Source organism: Berghia stephanieae, chromosome 2, assembly GCF_034508935.2.
Source record: "Berghia stephanieae isolate SIO BIC M18660-M18661 chromosome 2, UCSD_Bste_1.3, whole genome shotgun sequence".
Classification (NCBI taxonomy): domain Eukaryota; kingdom Metazoa; phylum Mollusca; class Gastropoda; order Nudibranchia; family Aeolidiidae; genus Berghia; species Berghia stephanieae.
The window spans coordinates 77,542,038-77,557,037 of NC_088361.1; the positions used below are offsets into that span (position 1 = coordinate 77,542,038).

Genomic DNA, 15,000 nt, shown 5'->3' on the forward strand with positions numbered 1-15,000 from the left:
CTGGCCTCATCATTTCTATCACACCACGCTAACGATTCGTTCACACTCCAACCATCGTTGAGTACAGACGATGCAATTTCTTCTTATTTGTTTTCAACGTTTATTTGTTTATTGTTGTGCCGACGGAGGGTTTGTACCCGAAACGCCCATTGTCTGTATTGTTTCCACCGCTTCCTATCCATCTTCACTCTTTCGTTAGTATTTTCGGGACCCCATGCTTCAGGCAGCGCCCACCGCTCTCGACTTAGAACAATGCTACACCGTTGATAAGAATCATTTAAGTGCCATCGTTATTTATATTTACTAAAAACATTACACACACACACACATTCTCAAACAATTTTTACACCCTTAAACTTGTCTCACACCATTTTTATTTGTGGGGCAAAAACAAAACAAAAAACAACAACAAAAAAAAAACGATCAAAACAAACACGAAGAAGAAATAGATATGATTTCTGTGCCACTTCGTATGACGCATGCACAGCTGGAAAAGTAACACATTTCTATGACGTTTTGTGATACGTTTCCGAGGAATCCCCAGTTAAAAATAGATTGACCTCTGTAGTCTGAGACTTCGCAAGCGTAGTCAGAGACTTGATAGTCAGGGACAAAGTCTGACCCCATGAATAGCTTACTTTCCGTAGTCTCTGACTTCCCAAAGTCTGATACTACAAAGTCTCAGACTTTGCTTTAGTCTGAGACTACCATAGTCCCGCTCCATGTATCAGACCCCTGGTCATTACCACGCCGCACTCTCATGGTGGACCTACAATGGCTGCCTGTGAGAGAACGTATTCAATGTAAAGTAGCAACATTAATTTTTAAATGTCTAGATAACAGCGACCCTTATTATCTGACAGAGTTCATTGAGATCCTAACCGCAAAGATGTCTTCGTTCGTCCACCTATTCAAAGACGTTCGAGATACCTAAAAATAAACTTAAAGCTGGGGAGAGAAGCTTTGCTTGTTCCGATCCTAGAATTTGGAATAACTTGCCTTTAGAAATAAGAGAATCAACATCCATAGCTTAGAAACATTCAAGAAATGAAGCGAAGACTCATATTTTTCGGCTATGTTTCGGTGTGCAGCTACCCCAATGAATGAAAAATTATATATATATATATATATATATATATATATATATATATATATATATACATATGTATATATATATGTATATATATATATTATATATATATATATATATATATATATATATATATATATATATATATATATATATATGAGCCAAGGTCAAAAGGTGCCCGTCTGATACCAGTGTTAAGAAAATTTGATTTTTACTTAATTATGGGCTGTTTTCATTGGGATAATGCTTGTAATCAATTGATAATATGAAGAAGAGATAAAATGAAAAATTTCAATGCAGTTTGGCATGTGCTTAAAACGAGGTCAACGCATCACCTTTATAGAAATCATGTAGAAATTAAATGTGATGTTTTAGCTCACATGATTGAAATTTGCTAATAGTATAAAGTCAAAATTTACTTTTAAACGCAATTGCAGTATATTACATATCTGATTAAGTTTCATATAGAGTTCTTAAAAAGTTGGTATTGCTTGTGACCTTTGGTGTCATCAAACACAGCACAATACTAAGACTCGTCACGAAACTTTACAGCTCATATTTAATGTTTATAAATGTTTTATTATGAGAAAAAAGCATAGATTTTCCTTCTGAACTCAAATCTTGGAGTAAATGTATTCCGTTTTGCTGATATTGAGGTTTATTGGTTTTGGTGTCATTTGTCACAAGCAACACGGCATGCGTGAACACGTGGAAGTTTTTTTCGTTAAATGTCGATTCGCAATTTTGATCCACCCTTCTTACCAGCCTTTGAAGTGCAGCACTTTCAGTTGCCTTTCCAGCGTGGCTCCATGCAGAAAAGGTAAGTTGAACTTTGGTGTCATCGCTTTTTTACATTGTCATAAGCAACACTTGATATTGGATATTACAAAGTGCCACCAACAAATTATGTTTTCATCTGTTATTCTATTTACAAATATGATATTATGACATCTCATCTGAGACTGTGATTTTGACACAATTAATCATTTCCTTGTAATTCTAATTTTTTATGTTTCAGGGTTGTATGAATCAAGAAAATGACAAAACTCAAGCTTTTGACGAATCCAGATAAATAGAAGGGTTGTCAAGAAATTTGATTTGTTTTACTATTAACACACTAAATTACTACAAACAAGCAGATTTGAGCAGTAGGGTGATGTTATCGTCTGGTTACATGAATTCATTACCATAGCTGATATTTATCTAGAGTTTGTGTGACTTCTGGTACTTTTTGTGACCATTGGTGTCATTGGTTAAAATGTCACAGTTGACACTTAAGTTTGAAGTTTCTAATGTATTTCTGTTTTCATGTTCTTCAAAGCTTGAAATGTCATTGAATTCCATTTTAACAGACTGTATTACATTTGTTCAGTTGCTATTCTTGATTTATTGAGGCAAAATTGCGCTCTAGTGCCGATTTTGACCCAAGTAATAGCAACAATGGTATGACTAATTTCTAAGTATATTTCCAATTTGAAAGTATTTAGTTTCTTAACATATTATTGAATTTCATTTTAGCATAATTGACGGTTGGCTTGGATGGTCATCTGATTTGCGGTTATTATGCTTTTTTGACTGAATATAATGATATAGTGTGATTTGGTGTTGCTTGTACATAAGTATAAGTAATGGTGTCACCGGTCTTATGTCACAAGTCACATTCAGATGCTCTATTTTCCATGTATATTTCTATTTTTGAAATCTTTTGTTTCTGAAATATTATTAAATTCTATATTTACCTGAGGTTATTACACTGGTTTGACTGAAATTAATGATATTGTCGAAATTGCAATTTGGTATTGCTTGTGACATAAGTAATGGTGTCATCGGTCTAATGTCGCTAAATAAGATATCGATGGCCCGTTGATCAAACCTCTGAGGTAGCGTTTTTGCCAATCCGCTGATCTAACCTCTGATGTCAACTTCAGAGATAAGCGGGCCCTCTTATTCTTTAGTCTCAAGATGATCAAACCTCTGATGTTAGTTCAGAGTTCAAGGGAGACGGAGAAGTACTTTCAAGCAATCAAAAACACGTCATGTAAATGGTGTATAGTTTGTTTTCGTGGATTAGAAAGAATGATTGTGTTTTTAACTACAAAATCAATATTTCATTTTACTGTTAATAGGGATGTATTGACATTGGACTGTAGATAACAGCGACCCTTATTATCTGACAGAGTTCATTGAGATCCTAACCGCAAAGATGTCTTCGTTCGTCCACCTATTCAAAGACGTTAGAGATACCTAATAATTGTCAATTTCTAAAGTCACGATGCGACTGAACTTCAAGCCTATTATCTCCCGGTTATGCTTTACTAGTAAATATAATGTTCGAAATAATGACTGGGTATTTAAAAAGATAATACGCTGATAATCTGTTCTCCATATCTCTATTAATTTAAGACAACAAAGCTCGATCATGACAATCACCCTATTAAATCACGTCATCCCCATGACATGTCCACCTGATGCTATCCTGATATCATACCACCATTTAAACCCCTACCCATCCTGTCCAACAAACAACAAAGATCTTTTGATTAATTATTTTTTTTAAAGAAAAAGCAAAAGCTAAACAAACAAAACCAAACAAACAAACAAGCAAACAAAAAACATTGTTGTCGATAAGTATATTACCGTTTGCGTCTTTAACGCATTTTCTTGCCACGGCTGGGCGTTTTCCACTTAGATCTTGTATTAACTGGTAGAATTGTTTGGTGTTAAATTGTTTTAGTCTTTCAATTCTGTGACATTCATGTTCAATATGATCTTCCTTTGCTCTCGTACACTCACGTTTTATAATCTTATTAGCTTCTTTATATTCATTGCTGTTGCGTTCTAGTTTTCGTCTTTCATTCATCAGTTTCAAGATCTTGTCATCCATCCACTTTATGTTTTGGTTCGAGTTTTTTCACAGATGGAATAGTTTCTCTTGCAGATTCTGTGATGCAGTTCGATACTTGATTCCAGTACTCATCTATGTTTATATCTGAGGTCAAGTTTTCACATTTTTCTTTCACGCACTCTTTGTAATCAATTTTTATTTGATGGATAGATCTAATTGCAGTTTTGGTTCCACTTTCTTTGTCTTTATTTGTTTAAGTTTTATTTTTAGCGTGGCCTTGAAGTTTGTTTAAATTTTTTAAAATATTAATTTTCATCTCCTACATCCGTATGATGATGATGATGATGATGATGATAATGATGACGATGATGATGATGATGATGATGATGATGATTGCCATGCAATACAAAGTATTAAGACACGTGTTGCAGCTCTCCTCTATCTCAAAACCCGTTGTTCAAACCTCGGAAGTGACATCGGAGGATTGATCGCCGTGAAAACGCCGGGCGTGAAACTCTGATGTCGACATCAGAGCTTTGATCAACGGATTCACGAAAACGCTACTTCAGAGGTTTGATCATCAGACCATCGATATGCTTTGGTTACATTATTTCCCAACATTTTATTCCAAAAGTTACTGAACATTGCTGGTAATAAGCATATGCAATATTGTTGTTGTTGTTAATGTACACTCATTTTTATGAAATAATGTATTTGCATTCTATGTTGCTTGTGACCGATGACAACAAAAAGCAATCTTTCCTCCAATAGTTGGTAACACTATTGTACTATGATTGTTGTTGATTGTGTCTTTTTGTCTATAACTTACTAAATAAAGTTTGATATTTAACAAAAATCATTTGGTTATTGTGCTTTTTGTCTCATTTTGGTGTCACCGGTCACAGGTAACACCAGCAACCTATAGGCATTGTTGACGTTATTATGCTGCGTTTGACCGTAATGTTATCTAAAGGGCCTTTGATTCATGAAGTACAGCGTTTTTGCTACATATATAGAAACATAAATGGACTATTATGTCACTTTTATTTTGAGAAAAAAAATTGGCACCTTTTGACCTTGGCTCATATATTATATATATATATATATATATATATATATATATATATATATATATATATATATATATATACACATATATATATATATATATATATATATATATATATATATATATATATATATATATATATATATATATATATATTATACTAGTTAAAAGCCCGCAATTTCGCGGGGAAAGAACTATTTTCTTTCGATATTGCCAGGATCATTTTGTTGATTAGCTTGATTACGATTAGATGCAACTTTTAATCGATGTGCTTGTCGTCGCTGCCATGCTTTATTCGGCATGATTTTAGTTTATCAGTCAGTAGATACCAATATCAATACGTCGCAAGTCTTTACCACGCTTTACTTAGGACTGCTTTGCACTACCTTCAATACTTCACAAATCAAAATGGCGACCGAGAATCAAAACAATGGTCAAATTAGGAAATTTTAAACTTTCACAAATCTATCAAGGTTTGTTCTAGAGTTTTTAAAACGTTTTTATATGATGGAAATTTTAATAAATAAACGCCTGACAAAAGATCAACGGTGAAAATACAAATTGAATGAATACTGGGGATGTAGGAGCTTTCGGAATGTCTCCCCTCTACTTATGTTAGGTCAAATGAAAATCTGAAGCGGATGCGAAAAATATCAAGTCCCCGAATCTGTCTACTTTTGGTTTGTTCGGGCTAGAAGCTAGACAGAACCAATTGACAGTTTGCCGAAACGTTTAACTAAATATTTTCTAGGGCAATAATTATCACATCGATGGCATAAAAACGACAGTAATATCAGTAGTAATATTAGTTGATGTTGTTAATCGGTGAAACTTGTTTAAAATTTCTGTAAATCCGAATACCGTCATGTGATCAAGTGAATTATAACACTATGAATGCCACGATTTGCTGAAAAATGCCAATCTGACAGTTCCTAGCAAACTCACCTCCTCCTCCCCCCCCCCCCTTGCTCATGAATTTCTCTACTTGATGGACATCCCCCCCCCCCCTTTTTTTTTTCTTCCACGCCACCACATTCCAAAACACACACACACACATGTATACACCACACACACATACACACACACATACACGCACACGCACACATATAAACATACACGCAATGAGAACACACTACATAACAACACTGATCACTGATCACCGCTAAATCAATACAACGGAAGTAAGGACTCTACTGGACAGAAAGAGTTGAGGGTGTGGCCATGGAAGTGTTAATGTCTTCGGTAAATTTTTTATGATATCTGTTTGACTTAACGAATTTTCAAACTTACTTTAAATTATAAAAGGAAATCAAGTTATCCGTTTATCTATCTGTAAAAAATACATTTCTATTTTTCAAATCTTTCAGTAGAGTTGTGCGCCGTATCAATTTTTTTATTGACTCAAATAAGCACAATGTTCTCCACAAGGCTATATTTTTTAAAGAAAGGATATATATATATATATATATATATATATATATATATATATATATATATATATGTGTGTGTGTGTGTCTGTGTGTGTGTCCGCGTGCGTGTATGTGTGTTTAGTTATTCGTGAGTGCAACCATGTTGTGAATGGATGTATAATGCAATTTATGGTTATTAACTTGCCATTGTAACGCGCCCAGAGCCTGCATAATATAGCGGGATAAGCAGCACTTAACAAATAAATATGTCCTATTATTATTATTATTATTATTATTATTATTATTATTATTATTATTATTATTATTATTATTATTATTATTATTATTATTATTATTATTATTAGCTATCTAGCTAGTAGTAGTAGTAATAATAATAATAATAATAATAATAATAATAATAATAATAATAATAATAATAATAATAATAATAATAATAATAATAATAATAATAGTAATAATATTAATAATTATAGTAGTATTAGTAGTAGTAGAAGTAGTAGTAGTAGTAGTAGTAGTAGTAGTAGTAGTAGTAGTAGTAGTAGTAGTAGTAGTAGTAGTAGTAGTAGTAGTAGGTTGTAGTAGTAAAAATAATATAAAGCAATAGTACCTTTTATTGAGAGATTATATTTTTTCCTTGCAATTATCTTTAATGTACAATTAAAGTTATTAATTTCCAGTTCTGTGGTCTAGCGGTGGGACCCTCCCCTTGGGATTGGATATTTTGGGTTCGGGCCCCGCTCTGAGCGGGCGTATTGTGAGCCCCTGGAAAAGATTCTTTACTCACATTCACTCACCGTACTCATGCGTAAAATGAGTATCTGGCCGTTAACATTGTTGTTTCTGCCGGGGAAAAATTGTAATATCCCCTCACGTATAATCCTACATTTGTGTGTTTCTGTTGATTAGGGACCCCTTGTAAAGAACTTTCAGTGGATATTGCCGTGTAGAAGTTCAATTTTTGTATGTTTGATTTTGCTTGTTTTTGTTTTGTTTTCTTGTTTTTTTTTTAATCCCCAAAAACAAAACAACAACAAACAACAGCAAACTAATTTATTGAAGTCTGATAAAAAATTAGATTGTTCTCTTTCTCCTCTCTCGAATCAAATCCGTCAACTTAAGTTATGGAGGCCTGTTTCAAGCCTGCTGGGCTCACCAAGTCGCCTTTCTTATCGAGCATTAAAATTCGAGGGTAAAATTCGCAAAATGAAACTTGAGTGATATATAAATACAGACTTCATGCAAACATCTTATTTAATTATCATTTTACTTATTAATTTGGTTGTTTGCAGTTTTGTGGCCTTGTGGTATGACAATCGCCTTCAGACCTGTAGATCCCTGATTTGAGTCCCTCTGTAAGAGACAAAAAATTGAGTCTTTGGAATAGACTCTCAGCTCACATTCTTCCCCCTACTCAGGCATAAATGAGCACCTTGCCACCAACAGAGTTGTCAATGTCGAAAAAAATGTAATAACGCCTTACAAGCATCATGTCTTGTCGTTCTACATTGTATTAATTGTTGCTGTGGGATTTGGACCTCTTGTTAAGCGATTTGAACACCCATTTAGCTGACCTAGCGCAATTCGCAGCCTAAAGTCTTTTTTCATATTCATAAATGGATTTAATAGAGAAGAATAGTATGATGCCAAAATACTGGTTCCAATATCCTTGGAAGGTTGAAGTTAGTCCTCCAGAGGACTGGAAACATACGTCGTACAATCATAGCCAACTAGAGATGGCATTGCGTGCAACTGATCATCTGGTTTCAGAACGATGTCATCTTATTTTCTAGCCTAAATAGATGCTAGACGTCAGTAAAGATCAACCGGTTACTGAAATTGATATGCAACATTATGATTCAATACCTAACCAGTTCTTTGCTCATGCATCGTCCGGAGGAGTGGTTACACACGTCTAAGGAGTTTTGAACAAGATCAGAGCAATGTATGAGGTCGTGACTTCTTTTTTACATTGGTACTATAAGTATAAATCTTATTAGAGCTCTAATATAATACTTTCTTCTTACAGAATCGTCATAGAACTCCATGAAAATGTCCTTGGTACATTTTTGCTCCATTATTATTTGTTGCATTATTTGCACTGCTGGAGGTCAAAATAAAATCATAGACCAAAAACAAGCCCAGGAAGCCCTAGATGAGTACAATAGAATGGCACAGGACATTCTTTATAAAGCCACTGAGGCTACTTGGACCTTCTACACCAATATAACGCATTATAATCAAAGGCAAATGGTATGAAATAAATCAGGATGGATGTATGTAAACTATTATTTATTTATATAATCATTGGATTCATTTATTCTAAGTTGCTAATCTACAATGAGGTTGCTTTTCAATTTGTTTTCCTTTTGTAAATGGATATGACTTGATCCAAGCTTTCATTCATAAAATTGCCCTAAATAAACTTGACATTGGACAATTACATTTTCGTCTTCATTGAATTTGATAAATGGAACTTTTGTTTTTCTATGTAACAAAAAGGTTTATTTTAATTTCAGCTTGAACAGGATCTTATAAAATCTAAGCATGCCCTCGAAGCAGCTCAGAATATGTCCCGTTTCGACACGACTAACATGGCGGAGCCCATCAAAAGAGAGATCGGAAGTATCATGAAAATAGGCACCGCAGCTCAAACAGATCAAACTAAACTCAAACGGGTAAGCCTTTCGTTGTCATGGACGTCATAAAACAAATCATCTACACGTATAAAACGTATATTTCAACAAATAATTTTGATTATTGCGTCAACCTGATATTGAAAGAACTTCATGAAGATAATTGAGTTTAAAATCAACGAAGTCTTGCTCGAAGTGGCGTGCAGTTCATAAATTGGAAGCGCTTGGAAGCTCTTTACTCAAATTCTCTCACCCTACTCATGTGTAAAATGAGAGCTTGGCCGTTGACAGTGTTGTCTTTGTCGCAAAAGAAAAAAGGCAGTGTAGCCTAACATGCATCATAATTTGTCCTACATGCTAAGTGTTGCTGTTGGCTAGGGATCCCTTTTTAAAGCGCTTTGAACGCGTTACGTGGATAATGTTCTATATAAATGCTTAAATTCTTTTTCATCACCCAGTTCACTCAGATGTATAACCGTTTTGATACAATTGAAACAATAATACTTTCAACAAGAATCTTTTGCCCAATTTGTCTCCTTTTACTTGAAACGTTAACGAAAACCTTAAAAGCTAATGTGCGTTATGTAAAATTAAAAAAAAAACACAAAAAAAAACAACAAAATTAAAAACCAAAGTATGTATATAACGCAATATCCAAAGTTCTCAAAGCCCTTTACAAGTGATCCCTAGCCAAGAGCAACACTTTACATGAAGGACGAGACATGACGCCTGTTATGCGATATTACAATTTTTTTACGGATAGAGACAACGCTGTTAACTGCCAAGTACTCACTTTACATCTGAGTACGTTGAGAGGCAGAGAATGTAAATGAAGAGCCTTTTCCAAGGACTCAACTATGCGCCGCTCTGAGCTGGTCTCGAACCCATCCAATCCGAAGGCGGGAGTCAACATAGCCGCAAAGTGATAAGGAAACAACAGGGGGGAAAAGAGTCTTCTTCGACGGAGGATCGAATCTCATACCTCCTAAAATGTGTGATTGAAATAGTACAGACAAAGCACATTTCAATTCACTCGTCTTAAATTGGCTTACTCACCTAAGGCTAAATTCATGTCATGAATCATAATGTTGTCTTGCCCTAAAATCTATTAAACTCTTAATACTGTGACTCATTGTCTCAAATTGGTATTTTGTCGAAGTGAAACATGTGCCGATAAGTAAATTTCATGTTATTTGTAATCTGAATTATCAAATTTGTGTCTTTCTCACGTTAAGAAACTAAACAATCCACATAAAATAAACAAACAAAAAGTACAACAACAAAATAGAAAATAACCCAATAAAACAAAACAAACAACACCCCCCCCCCCCCCCCCCCCAAAAAAAAAACCCCCAACAAAACAAACGAAACAAGCCCCCCAGAGAAAACAAACAAACAAACAAAAAGCTAAAGACAAAATCATGAAACCAAAAACAAAAAAGACAAAAAACAAACAAACTTGAACATTTTTATAGCCACTATATGTGCTCAAAGCGCTAATTAATCCCCTATGCCAACATGAACACTTTACATGTATGAGAAGACATGTCGTCTGTGAGGCGATATTACAATTTTTTTTTCGACGGAGACAGCGCTGTTTATGCCTTCCCTTTTTTTAGACCTGATTGCGATGAGAGAATGTGAGTAAAAGAGCCTTTCCTGATAAATCAACTTTGGGCCCGACAGATCGGGACTCAAACCCCTGGACCTATTGGTCCAAAGGCGAGTGACATTCAACAAGATCACAAAACTGCACCCATTCTTCTCACTTAAACACAAAAACCTTACCAAAGTGTCATGGTTTATAATAAATTTAATTTTCTAGCACCGAAGTCACCCGGCATCATACCGGATGGGGTCTTTTGAGCTCCCAAGTTAGGGAGGAGGTTACTTCTTGTGTCTTCCATCCCCCTATAGTATCTGTTTTTTTTAGTTGCTTTCTGTCTTTGTCTTGAGAATGGGATTACTTTGTTTTGTCCTGGTCCTTGCCGGACACCTTGTAAATTCATCTCTCTGTTATGTACTGATAGTTAAATCTTTTGTTTTGAACATATCTTGTAAACATTGGAGTCATTTCCTCGGAATTGTGATCCTTTGCCGGTGTCTGCTTTAGATTTTAGGTGATCTCAAACTAAATACGCTGATTGTGTGCTCTTTTAATCAACATATTCCATATTTGAACCAGTTCCGCTTTGTCTTCCTTTTTCTCTTGTGCTTTCAATTGTAAATCCATAAAATTTTGACTATTCTATTTTTCCCCATTCTACTGGCGCTGAAATGAACTTAATGTGCCGCAATCACGCAAAACCCAACATAAAACGTTCTTAGTGTGTCATAAATTTAAATGGTAAGAAAGTCCCATCTTCCAAGTTACATCGGTGAACTTATAGAAAAAACAAACTTAAAGAACAAGTTCTGCATTAAAAAAAAATTCTATTCTTTGATTTCAGCTCTCGGAACTAAACGCGGAAATGAATGCCATCTACTCTAAAGCAAAAGTTTGCTTTTCGGCAACGGAGTGCTTGGCCTTAGAACCAGGTGAGTAACCTCTGAATGATATTAACTCTCTCGGTTTGGGAGAAAACTCGATTTTAATATAGTACAAGGATATACTTATAATGATGATGCCGATGATAACAGAAAAAACATTAGTAATTATAATAATAATAAAAATAATAATAATAATAATAATAATAATAATAATAATAATAATAATAATAATAATAATAATAATAATAATAATAATAATAATAATAATAATTTGGCATCATTTGTGTCCTTTTGGTTTCTTCTTCTGCTAAACTATATGTCTTTTAAGTTCCCTTTCTCGTGCTCTTTCTTCTCTACGTATTCTTTCGTCTTTTTCCTCTTTACGTATTCTTTCTTATTTATCATCTTTTGAAACATTTTCTCTTCGCACCAAGAAAATATTCTTTCCTGGGGTATTTCCATATCCTTTGCAAGACTTAAGCATCTCTAATAATATTCTTCTATGTTACAATAAATGAGTTACGATAATTCATATAAATTGACAGGATACTGTTATTGACTGTAATAGTAATTACACTTACCTGTATTAATTGTTCTATTAAAATCTCTCTCTCTCTCTCTCTCTCTCTCTCTCTCTCTCTCTCTCTCTCTCTCTCTCTCTCGTATTTCAACGTATTATGTTTAAAGCAATGTGTAAATACAATGCGGAGTTTTTACGACTTGCGTATGTCACATTACTGTAGAACGACCGCAAGTCTCATTGGGAAACACGCTTAAGGTGACAAGGGGTTGTTTATTTTCAAAGCTTTCTTGTGTTGACAACCCCTTTCGGTCGTCCAATAATAATTACTCAGCATTATATACAACCCATATGGCAGGCCGCAAATCGTTACTTGCTATTCTTGATCGAACAGTGCCGGGTTGGTTGTGTGCTTAACGTTCAGGGCCGGCTAATAGCAAGGCATAGCGCAGGTTACATGTGAATCTGACGTGCTAATGAGTGACCACCAAATCATAGCATAGAAAAGGCCGATCAGTACTGTGGAAGTCCACAAACGGGAGATCCCTACTACACATCTTTCACATCACGGGAAACCAAACCAACGCCGCTGCAAGAAACAGAAGAGCAAATTTGAGACAACAACAAAAGATTTGGGCATATTGTATTGTCTTTACTGTGTGGCAATGTGGTCTAGTGGTATAACACTCGCTTTCAGATCGGAAGGTCCTGGGTTCGAGCCTCGCGCTCGGCGCATAGTTGAGTCCTTGGAAAAGGTTCTTTACCCACATTCTCTCACCGTAAAATGAGTACCTGGCCGTTAACAGCATTGTCTTTGTCCAGAAAATTGTAATATCGCCTAACAGGCGTCATCTCCCGTCCTACATGCTAAATGTTGCTGTTGACCAGGGACCCCTTGTAAAGCGCTTTGAGCACATTTAGTGGATATTGCGCTATATAAAGCTCAATTAAATTTAATAAAAACATTTTACGTGTTACGAAATCAGTACGTTTTATGGTCAAATCCTTTTTTATTTCGACATTTTTTTAATTTCTTAAATAAAGTTATAATTTAATTAAATCAGCAGACTTGTTCATTAATTTAAAGCTATACTTTTGTAGGGACCTTTCGTAATTTTATTAGTCCGATTGTGGTTGGAAATATCTTTCTGTCTTAATGTCATAAAACGAGTGATAATGTCGATAGCACTGTTATTCGCGTATACTTTAAACTAGCTATGTCACAACGAAAAGTTTATTACCGATGTGTGTAACTCGTTGTTGGTTCTGTACAATTATTCGTAAAGACACTAATATGCTAGAGTGTGACAACAATAATAGGATGACGAAACAATCCTTTTTATTTAAAGACTCACTTTTCAGAATATAATATGTAAGTGGTTTTGGGTAACAGAATATGTCAAAATGTATTTAAAACATCACTCAACAAAACAAACCACTATGTCAATTGTCATTATGTGATGCCCAACTCATGTACATGAGAATATTGAAGGATACAATATTATTTTCCAACTGGATTAGAGGCCGGGTCCTTTCTCTTGTCTTAAAAAAACTTGAGCTTTTATATAGAGCAATATCCACTAAACGTGCTCAAAGCGCTTTACGGGGTCCCTAGCAACATAAAAAAATATGTAGAACGAGACATGACGCCTGTTAGGCGATATTACACATTTATTTTCGGACAGAGACAACGCTGTTAACGGCCAGGTACTCATTTTACACCTGAGTACGGTGAGAGAATGTGAGTAAAGAGTCTTGTCCAAGGACTCAACTATGCGCCGAACGAGGCTCGAACCCAAGACCTTCCGATCCGAAAGCGAGGGCGGGTCCGTTCTCTTGTTAATGGTTGTCCAACAATTGTCAGTAGATCGGAGAGTGCTGAGTCTGAAATACAGAGACAACAATGAAACGTCGGTAAGTTTTATATGGTTATTAAATGTGTTCATTTTAATAATGAGTGATTGGATGATAGGTGAATGAATCGTTACAGAATGTACACAAATTGAAAAAAAAAGATTCATTAATGAGACAAACCACAAAATTAAATGAGAGATACAATAATAAACTGAACAAAGAATGAATGAATGAATGAATAGAAAACGGATGAATGAATGAATGAATACATGTGTGAATAAATGAATGAATGAATGTATAAATGTGTGAATAAATCAATGAATAAGTGCATATCGTATAAATAATTGGATAAACGAGTGAATAAATGAATGAATGAAGGAAAGAAAGAATGAATGAATGAATGAATAAGTATAAATAAGTGAATACAGGAATGAATAAGTAAATGCATAAATAAGGAAGGACATAATGAATAAATGGACGAAAATATCGTATAAATAATTGGATAAACGAGTGAATAAATGAATGAATGAAGGAAAGAATGAATGAATGAATGAATGAATGAATAAGTATAAATAAGTGAATACAGGAATGAATAAGTAAATGCATAAATAAGGAAGGACATAATGAATAAATGGACGAAAAAATGAATGAATGAATAGATATTTGAATGAATAAATGAATAATGTTTAAATAAGTGAATCAACGAATGAATAAGTTAACGAATGAATAAGGAAGGATCGAATGAATAAATGGATGAATAAATGAGTGAATGAATGAATGAATGAATACATATATGAATAAATAAACGAATAAATGAATAAAATTGAATAATCGAGTGACTGGTTAACCAATTTAAATGAATAAATGAAACAAACATAAAGGCAATTCTGTAAAGAGCGAATTCAATCAAAATATTATCAATTGGAGTAATCAAACGTTTTACAATTTAAACTTTAAAGTTTGATAGAGAGATGTATGTAAATAAATAAATTCAATTCTTTATATGTGTCCCCTCCGTGGTCTGATGAGCGATCAAGAGCTAACTCAACTAAATTTAGAAAAGAAAAAG

The 15,000-nt window shown here is 34.3% G+C and overlaps 1 protein-coding gene across 1 annotated transcript in view; it reads left to right on the top strand.

Annotated features, from left to right (window-relative positions):
* Window positions 1–15,000, top strand: part of LOC144964012 (angiotensin-converting enzyme-like) — a 143,610-nt gene that overhangs the window by 12,276 nt on the left and 116,334 nt on the right. Inside the window, exons 2-4 of the mRNA XM_078897957.1 lie at window positions 8,461–8,684; window positions 8,951–9,109; window positions 11,518–11,605. Of these exons, the coding sequence (XP_078754083.1) occupies window positions 8,478–8,684; window positions 8,951–9,109; window positions 11,518–11,605 (454 nt within the window). The 5' untranslated portion in view covers window positions 8,461–8,477. The remainder of the gene's footprint in view (window positions 1–8,460; window positions 8,685–8,950; window positions 9,110–11,517; window positions 11,606–15,000) is intronic.